At 44.1% G+C, this 12,088-nt stretch overlaps 1 protein-coding gene across 33 annotated transcripts in view; it reads left to right on the top strand.

The window, feature by feature from the left end:
• DST (dystonin) overlaps positions 1–12,088 on the top strand; it is a 467,794-nt gene that overhangs the window by 404,725 nt on the left and 50,981 nt on the right. For all 33 annotated transcript variants that reach the window (XM_061623014.1, XM_061623016.1, XM_061623029.1 and 30 more), the window contains 3 exons: positions 862–1,017; positions 9,907–10,104; positions 11,330–11,458. In XM_061623014.1, coding sequence (XP_061478998.1) covers positions 862–1,017; positions 9,907–10,104; positions 11,330–11,458 — 483 coding nt within the window. The remainder of the gene's footprint in view (positions 1–861; positions 1,018–9,906; positions 10,105–11,329; positions 11,459–12,088) is intronic.

Here is a 12,088-nt window from a genome sequence, read left to right as displayed (position 1 = left end):
CTTGCTCAATGCAGGAATCCAGTTTGAAGCTTAATCCAACAGTTTTGCAGAATTAAAAACAAAGACAATTCTTTCACACAGGTTTACTATATTTAAAAAGAAACCAGATTAAAGGACCAAAAAAAGGATGCCATGAGGGCATGGTCCAGTATACTTTGGGTCAGAGTTTCTATATCAGGTTATTAAACCAGACTTAAGGTGCATGGGGAGAGATTCTTGGGCTTCAGTGCTGGAGATCCATGTTCAAATTTCCACCCAACCATTAGGTTCACTGATTGGTCTTGAGCATGTCTTAGACAACCTCTCAGAGTTCTTGCAAGGATTAAATGATTCATTTTGTATTATAACTCACTCTGGAACAAAATTCTAAAAGTAAATTAATTGTAAAAAATGTGAATTTTGTGTCCTCTTTCTAACATTGTTTTCATGTAAGGTTGCTGCTTTCAGGTGCATGATATGAAGTTCAGATGGCATCTCCTTGTTCCAGAAGCATCAGTAAGGGGGGGTAGCACTGTGCACCTGGTATCCTGGCAGTTCAGCCCCTGCCGCTTACCAGAAGGGAGAGGAGTGAGGTGGTAGGGAGCTTGGGGCTGTGCAGGCACCTTGGTGGGAGTGCCATATAGGCTTGGCTGATGTGTCCTCACAGCAGTGCCAGCCTCCCTGCCACCTCACGACTCTTCTGGTAGGTGGCAGTGACTCCACTTCCAGGAGGCTAGGTGCACAGCAGTGCCCCTCCTTACTCTTGCCTTATTCCAGTCGTTCATTTGAGATTACATTGGACTAAGCACATTTTAAGTCACTCGTGGCCAAGTGTAACAATTGTGTAACAATTTCCATTTTTATTTTCCTGTTTTATTACAGCATAAGCTGGAAGGTGCTTTGTTAGCTTTGGGACAGTTCCAGCATGCCCTTGATGAGTTGCTGACATGGCTGACACACACAGAGGACCTGCTGAATGAACAGAAACCTGTGGGTGGTGACCCCAAGGCTATTGAAATTGAACTGGCCAAGCATCATGTATGTAACTGATAATTCCTAGTTTCACTGATTAGATGTACAGTAGGGCCCTGCTTATACGGCGGGTTAGGGACCAGGCCCCCGCCGTAAAGCAGAAATCGCCGTAAAGCGGGACCCATTGACTTTAATGGGTCGCACCACGCGAGAATGCCACAAAATGGCAAAATTGGCTTTAAAACGGGGAATTTCCCCTGATTGAAAGCTGCCGCATCAGCGGAACGCCGGAAAGCAGAATGCCGGAAAGCAGGGCCCTACTGTAGCTGGATCTTTTTTTTTTAAATGGCAACATTTACACAGGACACTTTGTACGTCATCATGTAATTATTTTGAAGGAGAAAGCCCAAAGATAAATTTGTATTTTAAAAAAAATACTTGTTGATATATTGGTATTACTCTTTCCTTCCTTGTTTAAGTTTCCCAGTCATGGATGGCTCAGAACATTTCATTGATTAAAAAATCTTGGCAAAATATCACATACCTATCATGGCTTCATAAATGAATTGCAAGTACAGAAAGGGTTCAGCAAACACACCCTATTATGTAGTTCCTTCTCATTTCAGTCTTCCATGCTAGAGATAGATCAGAGAGTGGAACTTCCTCTTTGATTATCAAAAACTTCAGGAAGTTTGCAAGCAGTCACCATTGTCCTTTAAAAAAAAAACAAAGGGTAGGAAAAGTGGCATCTGTTGTTCTAATAAAACTTTAACTTATTTATTTAAAACAATGAGTAATAAAGCATTTTCCATGCTTGAATTGTAGCAGAGATGTGAGAGTGTGCTGTGATAGAAAACAGATAATGAGGATAGGGGGGATATGATCTCCTGTTGCTGCCCTTCGCAATAACCAGGCAGCAGTGCTGAAACATAGTTCTTCCTTCTGCTGACATTAAATCACCCCTTCCATCCATATACAGTAGGGCCCCGCTTTACAGCGTTCCGCTAATACAGCGGTTTTTTAATTGTAGAAAGGCCCCGCTTTACAGCGCTTGTTCCGCTTTTACGGCAGTTTTTTGCCGCCGGGTGCCATTTTGGTCATTGTAAGTCAATGGGATCCACTTTACAGCGGGGGTCCAGAACGTAACCCGTTGTATGAGCGGGGCCCTACTGTACAGTAAGACTCGCCTTCCTGTACTGTTAAGACCGTTATGACAGTGTAATCTTGTTCTTCTAATGCAAGAAGTCTTCAGGTTGGTTCACACCCAGCTAGTTCCATGCAATACTTCCTGAGGGAACCAGGCTCTTTAAAAACACACATGCCTCTGCTTGGGGTGATTCCTGTGACTGTGGTGAAAAATATGCTGTCATGATTGCAGAAATTGCTGCCAAGAAATGACTGCTGTGTCTGTGACGATCCCAATTCATATGAAATATTCTCCATGAGAAACCATCTTTGGGTATATTGTGTGTAGATGAGATTGACTTTATAAATAGCCCCATAAAGTGGGATGCATGCCCCATTCAGAGTATATAGTAGTGGGAGATGAAAATCTGTGATCATAACAAGGACTGGATGGGGGGTGACAGTTTACTTCAGTTAAACCTTGTTTCTTTTCTGTTGAATTTTTGGAAGTGCTTTGGAACCAGACTATCAAAACAATCCCAGTTCTGAATGTTATAGATAGGGCCCACCCTCTTAATGATTCCATGCCATCTAATTTCTTACGGTGCATGCTCTTTATTTATTGATTGATTTAAAAAATGTTTTCTTTATGCTCCCCAAAATATTGTTCATGATTGGCAACCATGTCTGGTCTGCAATGTCTATTCTTTCATAGTTCAGCTTCATATAGAAATGTTCTGATAGCTTGGCATAACTGTATGAAGAAATTAGCAGATTGTTACATAACCATCTGTCAAGTACAATCCTGAGCCCATCTACTTCCATGTTATATGTCTAGGCTGGACTACTGCAATGCGCTCTACGTTGGGCTGCCCTTGAAGATAGTTCGGAAACTACAGCTAGTCCAGAATGCAGCGGCCAGATTACTGACGCGGACCAGAAGGTCTGCTCATATAACACCTGTTCTGGCTCATCTGCACTGGCTTCCTATTTGTTTCCGGGCTAAATTCAAAGTGCTGGTTTTGACCTATAAAGCCCTACACGGCATGGGACCGCAATACCTGGTGGAACGCCTCTCCCAATATGAACCTACCCGTACACTGCGCTCAACATCTAAGGCCCTCCTCCGGGTGCCATCCCATCGAGAAGCCCGGAGGGTTGTGACTAGAACTAGGACCTTTTTGGTAGTGGCCCCCGAACTGTGGAATAGTCTCCCCGATGAGGTACGCCTGGCGCCGACGCTGCTATCCTTTCGGCGTCAGGTGAAAACCTTTTTATACTCCCAGGCATTTTAAAGTGTATTTTAAATGGTATTTTATAGTGTATTTTATCAGTATTTTCATTATTGTTGTATTTTGACATTGTTGGTTCTTTGTTATTGTTTGTTTTGATCTTTGATTTTGTTATACTTATTGTATTTATATATTGTACTTGTTTTATCTCTTATGTACACCGCCCAGAGAGCCTTTTTGGCTTAGGGCGGTATATAAATTGAATAAATAAATAAATAAATATAGGTGCTTACCTCCACCCATTTGGGACATCCTAGCATAGTCATACACATGGGCGGGGGAGCCATTTGCTCCCTTCCCTCCCCCCGCAAATGAACCATAATCCCATGATTCCCAGCTTTAATTTTTTTTTGAAGAAGAGAAGTTTCTAGTGTTTGTAGAACCTGAGGTATGAGACAAAATATACAAACACTATTCTCCTGTGCATGGAAAGATGATCTCGGGTGGATAGCTAGTTCCACCAAGCGGTTGAAGGCAGAAAGAGTGCTGTTCAGTTTTGCAAGGACTTCCTGCTCTCCGTGGCTACTTGCTACCGTTCTCTTTCTGCCTTCACCAAAGACGATTGATTCTGCTCTCTGCTCACCTTTGGTTCAGGCCTGTATTCCTTTGTTTTTGTGTTGTCCCTTCCTAGTGTGTTCATTTCTTTCCCTATCTGGGTGCTACTATTTTTCTTCCCCGTTTGTGTTGGGTTTTTTTTTTTTTAAGTCCGTTTTGCCCCGCCTCCGCCAGGAGAAAGCCTCAGCGTTCTTGGCCGCTTGAAAAGGACGGCTGTGTTACTCACCTTAGGCTCTTTCATATCTCACCGGTCTTCACCGACCTCGGCGTTAGCGGCCTCACCATTTCTGCCTCTTCAGGTGCACCAGCCTCAATTTAAGGCCTGGTGGCTTTAGCAGCCTCACTGCTGTAGCAGCCTCACCGTTTTGGCTTCTCCAGGCACTGCGGCCTCTTCTAAGAGCAACCCGCCCCAAGTGGCTTCTTTCCCTGCCTGCTGCCACCCAAACCATCCACGGCTACTGCCGATCTCAGCCAGCAGTGGAACCATTCGGGACTGCTGGCCACCATCTTTGCTGCTAACCCCTGTAAGCCCCGCAGCATGGTTGTTTCCAATGGGAAAGGCAACCAGAAAATCAGCAGTTCCCGCCAAGAATTCTAAGTCACTTCCACCTCCACCAAGGCCCATCCTAGCATCTGCGGCACTACCACCATTACTGCCTGCCCCTGTCTGCCAAATGGCAGAGGCAGCCATGAGGGTGAATTCAACAACAGAGGCAGTGATAGCCCACCCCTCCACCAGCAGGCAGGAGGTTGCTGAGGCATGTTTATTAGTGGGCAGAGTGGCTTCACAGGATTTCACCTCAACAGAAATAGGCAGGAATGCAGCAGTTTGAATGATGAGGCGATGAGGGTGGGGCTGCATTATAAGATTCTCACAGCTCTGCTCGTAGATCACAAAGAGACTAGGAACCTCTGTCTGAGGAGAAAGGGGACAACCTGCTATGTCCTTAAATTGTATTTTTTCCACTAGATCTTTCTCGAAGTTTTATCAGGATTTCAAGAAGCCCCCATGGGGGATGGTGGTACCCAAAACCAACCTTCTTGTTAACGCTCAGCCACTGCAATTGCAGTTTACCACTCAGATGCTACAACAGTTGAAGGAACAACTGAGGGAATCTCTTTTGGTAGACCTAACCAGAGACCTGTCTTCCTCTTCTTCAATTCCCATGCAACATCTTTGAGAGGATACTGGCGCGTCAGGAACATCTGCCCCAGCTCTACTAAGGACACAATGGCCACAGTCTTCCACTCTATCTCACTCATCTTCTAACACACAAACCCCACCTAACCGCACATCACTGGATCCCCATGCCACTGTTCAGGGTAGACATGCTCATTCGTTGCAAGATCCAGACAATGAGTTAATCATTCTAGATGAAGAGGAATGGAATAGAGACTCGGAATCTGAAGAGATTTCTACCAACCGAATTTTCCTAGAGGCTTACTTTCTTCCCCTTTTGGGCAAGGCGATGGAAGCACTGAGCTTGAATTCTTCAGAAGATCCTCCAGCTCCCTCAGACTCTAGAGTGTCAGCGGTGTGTCTGGACCCAAAACCCAAGTCAAGGGTACTTAAACTTCCATCATTACTGCCTAAGGTGATCAAATCTGAGTTTGATATTCCCTTGCAATTTAAGAAGTCGGTACCCACAGCTAATAAATATTACATGCTGGAGCAACAGATCATTGATCAGCTAAAAGTCCCTCTAGTAGACACCCCTATTGTGAATTTACTAAATCCAACCTTGAACCCAAAGGACTGGGATGCCCATCTTAAGGACCCTGCCAAATGCAAGATGGATCAGGGCCTCAGAAGAATCCATGAGGCTAATGCGTTATCAATCCGGTCGGCGTCGGCTTCTTTGGTGTTCGCACGGGCTTCCCTTCTCTGGTTGGAAGACTTGCTGGATGCCCCACAGCAGGATCCAACTACAGTCCGAAAGTCTCTTCTCAAAGTTGCCCAGGCGGTAACCTTCCTGGCAGATGCATCCATGCATGCTATGCAATTCTCTGCAAGGTCTTTGGCGGCTGGTGTTTTTCCAGAAGGACCCTTTGTGTCACTGGGAGGCTGACCCTATGGCTCGCTCTAATTTGGCATCGGAACCCTATGTATGGGGCAGGTTGTTCAGAGACGCCGCCCTGGCAGGAGTCCTGGAGTCAAAAGAAAAGAAGTCAATGCCTTCTACCAGGAAGAGAGAGGACAGAAGATCCTTTCAGAGATCCTTTCACCCATATCAAAACGACCCAGTCCTTTCGATACTCCAGACAATCTGGAAGAGCAAAGGATGGCCTGTCCACCCATCCCTTCTGGAATAGACAATGCATCCAGGTCAAGGGCCAGCAGCACTTCTCTAACAAGTCTGGGTTTGGAGTCCAGTTGTGAGGCAATAAACACCAGTTCTGACACCAGCACAACTGGTGGGAGATCACATCCAGCAGTTCCCTCATTGATGGAGGGAGATATCAGCTGATCTATGGGTCCTGCAGACCCTGCAGCATGGACTTCATCTGGAATTCACATCCACACCACCTCCAAGGTTCGTACCATCCCCCATATTGATGTGTCCAGACAAAAGTGCGAGGATTCAACAAGCAATCTCTCACTTGTTGCAAATTGCAGCTATAGAACCAGTTCCTCCAGGGGAGATATTTATGGGGAACTACTCACTCTTCTTTACAGTCATGAAGAAAGACAGTTCATTCAGAGCAGTACTCGACCTGAAGAGCCTGAGCAAGTGTATGCCACTTACCGCACATTTAGCATGGACTCATTGATGGGCCCTGAGACAGGGGAACTTCCTAATCTCAATCGATTTAAAGGAGGCTTACCTACACGTATCTATATTTTGGCCTCACAGACACTACCTCAGGTTTGCGGTGGGGGAAGACCACTTCCAGTACAGGGCCATGCCATTCGGGCTGTTGTCTGCCCCCAGGGTATTCACAGGCATTGTGGTTACCCTGGTGGCACACCTCAGGCTGCAGGAGGTTCATGTGTATCCCTTTCTGGATGACTTTAATTCAATCCCCATCACTACAGAAGTCTTGGAAAGATCTGCATGTCACCCTAGCCTGTCTGAAAGACCATGGCTTTCTAATCAACCACACCAAGAATCAGTTGTTTCCATCCCATTACATTGTTCATCTTGGGGCCACAATAGACTCAGAGCAGGGAATTATAGCATTGGCACAGGACAGAATAGACAAGATACGCTCCACAATATTATCCATTCTCACTTCTCTGTCAGCGAACCTAACTGGCAGTGGCTCTGGGGTTGATGGTCTCAACTTTCCAAACTATTCCATGGGCATGTCACCACTCTTGACCCCTTCAGTGGGCATTACTTCCATATCAAAGTGATATAGCAGCCAGGCAACACTGGTGGTTGATGTTATCGACAGCAGTCTGCCAGTCCTTCCAATGGTGGGTACATGAGCCCAGTCTGCAGAAGGGCATCCCGTTCCAAGATCCGCCAGGGACACTCATCACTTCAGATGCCAGCCTTACAAGCTTGGGAGCTATATGCAATGGTCTGATGGTTTAGGGAAATTGGTCACTGCAGAAGTCTTTGCTGTCTGTCAGTCTTCTAGAGCTCCATGCGATCCGTCTGGCGTTAAGGCATTTCACAGGATCAAGACAGTTGGAGGAGGTGCTCGTCAGAACAGACAACGTGAACCATCAGGGTAGCATGCAGTCAGTTCAACTCCAATGGAAAGCCTCACACCTGTTCCAGTGGGTGGAGATCCATCTGGGCTCACTCCTGGCAGAGAACCTGAGAGGGGAGGACAACGGACAAGCAGACTTGAGTTGGGAATCTCCATAAAGGAGAATGGAAGCATCACCTGATGGCCTTTCAGGAGATTTTGGCTTGCTTTGAGAGAGTCAAAGTGGACCTGTTCACCACTCACCTCAGTTGTCAGGTGAAAAGGTTCTTCACCAGATATGCAACTCCAGTGGATCCAGAAGATCCAAGCCTAGAGGGCAACAGTTCTACTGGTGGCCCCATTTTGACCAAGGAGACCCTGGTTGCTGGAACTCCTTGAATTATCAGTCGATCCTCCCTGGGAGATTCCCATCAAGAAACACCTGCTGTCGCAAGGGCAGCTACTTCACCCAGATCCAGGATGGCTGGTTCTTCATGTCTGGAGGTTGAGAAGCGACGCTTGCTGAGGAAGTGCATTCCACCTCCAGTGGTCGAGACCATGATAGCATCTCGACATCCATCCACCATTCGGATATACAAGGGTACATGGAACGCCTTCTCTGTTAGGTCACAGAAGAAGAAGATATTTCCTAGGAAGGTGGATATCATTGAAGTCCTGTCTTTTCTACAAGATGGTCTATCCTTGCGGCTCAGACCTAACATCTTGAGGTGTCAGGCTTCAGCTCTGTCAGCAATCCTGTCTAGATCCCCAGAGAATCCACTGGGATCCCATCTCTTCGTTAAGCGTTTTCTACATGGAGCAACAAATGTCTGCACCGCCTACATAGCACCGCTATCTGCCTTGGGGCCTGCACTAAGTGTTAACTGCCATCCAAAAACCTCATTTTGAACCACTCAGTAAAGTCTCTTCATCTACTGTTCTTTAAAGTTTTGTTCCTCGCAGCCATTACCTCAACCTGAAGAGTGTCTGAGTTGAATGCTCTGTCAATAAATGTTACTGTGTTTTTCATAAGGATAGGGTTATTCTCCACACTGTCCCTTCATTTCGTCCCAAAGTGTTGTCTAACTTTCACTGTCAGCAGGAGCTTGTGCTACCTTCCTTCTGTCCTTTCCCGGTTAATTCCACAGAGAAGGCTTGGCACTCACTAGATGTGCTCTAAAAGTATATATTTCAAAAACAAAACATTTCCACCACACAGATAGCCTGTTTGTGTCCTTTCACCCAGCTTCTTTAGGGAAGGTTTCCACCTCAATGCTAGCCAGGTGGATTAAAGCATGTATCACCTTGGCATAGGCTTCCCTGGGGTTAATAATAATAATGGCCAAGATAATAGCCCATTCTACCAGGGCAGCAGCCACATCATCAGCCCCAGGGATTGGGCTTGTGGGAGTTGTAGTTCAAAAAAGTAACTTTTCCAAGCTCTGGATTCATGTGGTGGTGATGAAATGCCTTGTGCTACCATTTTACTACAGTAAATTTGTTATTACTAGTTAATATACATTTGCCATTTATGAAGGAGTCGGAGTCTGTACATTTCTGCCGACTCCAACTCCGACTCCACCCAAAATTGCTCTCTACTCCGACTCCACAGCCCTGGATACATCTTTGCATTTGAGGATCTTCCTTAGTTCTCTCACAGCTGCCCTCGCCAGTCCTAGTCTTCTGCTGATTTCTTGACTATTGTCTCCATTTTGGTTAATGACTGTGCCAAGGTATTGATAATCCTCGACAAGTTCAGTGTCCTCATTGTCAGCTTTAAAGTTGCATAAATCTGTTGTCATTACTTTAGTCTTTTTGACATTCAGCTGTAGTTCTGCTTTTGTGCTTTGCTCTTTAACTTTCATCAGCATTTGTTTCAGAGCATTACTAGTTTCTGCTAGTAGTATGGTGTCTGCATATCTTAAATTATTGATATTTCTCCCTTCGGTTTTCACACCTCCTTCATCTTGATCCAAACCCGCTTTCTGTATGATATGTTCTGTATATAGATTAAACAAATAGGGTGACAAAATACACCCGTCTCACACCCTTCCCAATGGTGAACCAATCGGTTTCACCATATTCTATCCTTACAGTAGCCTCTTGTCTAGAGTATAGGTTGTGCATCAGGACAATCAGATGCTGTGGCACCCCCATTTCTTTTAAAGCATTCCATAGTTTTTAGTAATCTACACAATCAAAGGCTTTGCTGTAATCTATAAAACACTGTACTATTCTTAAATACAGCCAGTAACATTTTACTGAAGTGATGTTGCTACTTAGAACAGAGTGAAATTAATTATTTAAAAACATGTCAAAGCATTACATGTTTTAACTGCAGGTGCTACAAAATGATGTGTTAGCTCACCAGTCCACTGTGGAAACAGTTAAGAAAGCAGGAAATGACCTGATTCAGTCTAGTGCTGTTGAAGAAGCAAGCAATTTACAAAGTAAGCTGGAACTTCTAAATCATCGATGGCAAAATGTCTTGGAAAAAACAGAAAAAAGGAAACGACAGCTGGACAGTGCTTTGATCCAGGTGTGTATGAGAAATTAAACAAAGGGAAAGAAGTTTGCACTGAATGAATATGTTTGAGTGCCTTCCAGCCAAAGTTATGCACTTTAAAGTTCTACTGATTTCAGTAGCAGAGTTAAGGATGCAGTAAGCTTTTTGCCATTGAAATCAGTGGGACTCAGAAGTGTTTCATTTTGGCTGGATTGTGCCTTTGGAGAACTAGCAATAATTTGTAGTATCCAGCTATAGATTTTAAATATCACTGAGACTCTGTGTTTAAATACCTGTTTGTATCACGATTGGTCTCTGTCTATGCCTAATTACACTATTGTTGTTATTTGCAGTCGCATTTGCTGTATGGATGGTTTTTTATGTATTTCCAACTGGATCTTCATATATAGCCACCTCAGGCATATTAGGATTTAAAATGTAATTTGCTAATATATCCATTATAAATTCCAAAAAATCCATAGATGGAAGGATCTGTCACTTTCGGTTGTCTCAGTTTTTTTCCCAATCTTATATTCAGTTCTGCAGCAATTTGTTGTTTTTTAAATCCTCATGTAAATTCTTCACTATTTTAGCACATTTTTGCAAGCAGTATCTCCTAATAAAATGTCTTTTTGTGTGTTATTTTTCATATATATTCATTTCATGCACACTTTCCCCTAATATATGCATTTTTATAAACATTGGCTGGTTAAAGAACTGCATTGCTAAATTTTAGATAAGTGAGACTTTGAAGCAGCCTTTCCCAACCAGTGTGCCTCCAGATGTTGTTGGACCACAACTCCCATCAGCCTCAGCCAGCATTGCCAATGGTCAGGAAAGATGGGAATTGTGGTCCAACAACATCTGGAGGCACACTGGTTGGGAAAGGCTGCTTTAAAGGATGGCTGTTTTAGAAAGTGTGAATTTGATAGATTCAGCTATAAATGCAAACTGAACACAATTTCTCCCCCATTGTTCTTTCTTTCTTTCTTTCTTTCTTTCTTTCTTTCTTTCTTTCTTTCTTTCTTTCTTTCTTTCTTTCTTTCTTTCTTTCTTTCTTTCTTTCTTTCTTTCTTTCTTTCTTTCTTTCACATTTTACGTTTCATTCAACAATCTTCAGTTTTTACCTCAGAGGGTGTCTCTGGTTTAGTAGCATTTCTTTTGAGAGTTTATTTTTTAAGTCTGATTTCATATGCTCAACTTTTGCAGCCTCTTAGCTTAAATATGTGCTGAAGTGCTGTGGTGATATATCATTTAGGCCCAAGGTTTCCATGGTGAAGTTGAAGATCTGCAACAATGGCTGACAGAAACCGAACGTCAGCTTTTGGCATCAAAGCCTGTTGGTGGTTTACCAGAGACTGCAAGAGAGCAGCTTAATATCCATATGGTAAGGATCTTAATATTGCAGATGGTCCCTATTTGGAAGCTAAAGCTTTGTAACCATTCAAAGTGAAACATTTGCAGTTTCTGCACAGTGAAATTCCTGTAAAGTTGTTTAGTGAGAAGACTTCCGCCTCCGTAAATTGCCATGTTGCAAAACTGATTGAGCTGCCTCAGCAGCATTATTTTGCAGGGGAAATAAACTTTTAAGGGTATCTGTGGTGACTCTGGTACTCTACTACCTTGAGATTGGTCCGAAAGCTGCAGCTGGTGCAAAATGCAGAGTATTGCCAGCATGCCACACCACTGCTGAAAGAATTGCACTGGCTGCCCATTAGCTACCGGACCAAGTTCAAGGTTCTGGTTTTGGTGTACAAAGCCCTATACAGCTTGGATCAGGATACCCAAAATATCATTTTATCCCTTATATAACCAGTCGACCACTATGCTTTGCAGGTAAGGGCCTCCTGCATATACCATCTTATCAGGAGGTCCATTCCACACACCATAGGAAGCGACCCTTAGTGTTGTGGCAGCTACCCTTTGGAATTCCCTCTTAAAAATTAGACAGGTGCCATTTCTGTTATCTTTTTGGTGCCTACTGTAGACCTTCTTCTTTCAATAAGCCTTTTAAGTA

Source organism: Rhineura floridana, chromosome 4 (genome assembly GCF_030035675.1).
Source record: "Rhineura floridana isolate rRhiFlo1 chromosome 4, rRhiFlo1.hap2, whole genome shotgun sequence".
Classification (NCBI taxonomy): Eukaryota; Metazoa; Chordata; class Lepidosauria; order Squamata; family Rhineuridae; genus Rhineura; species Rhineura floridana.
Note: the sequence above shows the minus strand (reverse complement) of the source record. Positions and strands in the feature narration are given on the sequence as shown.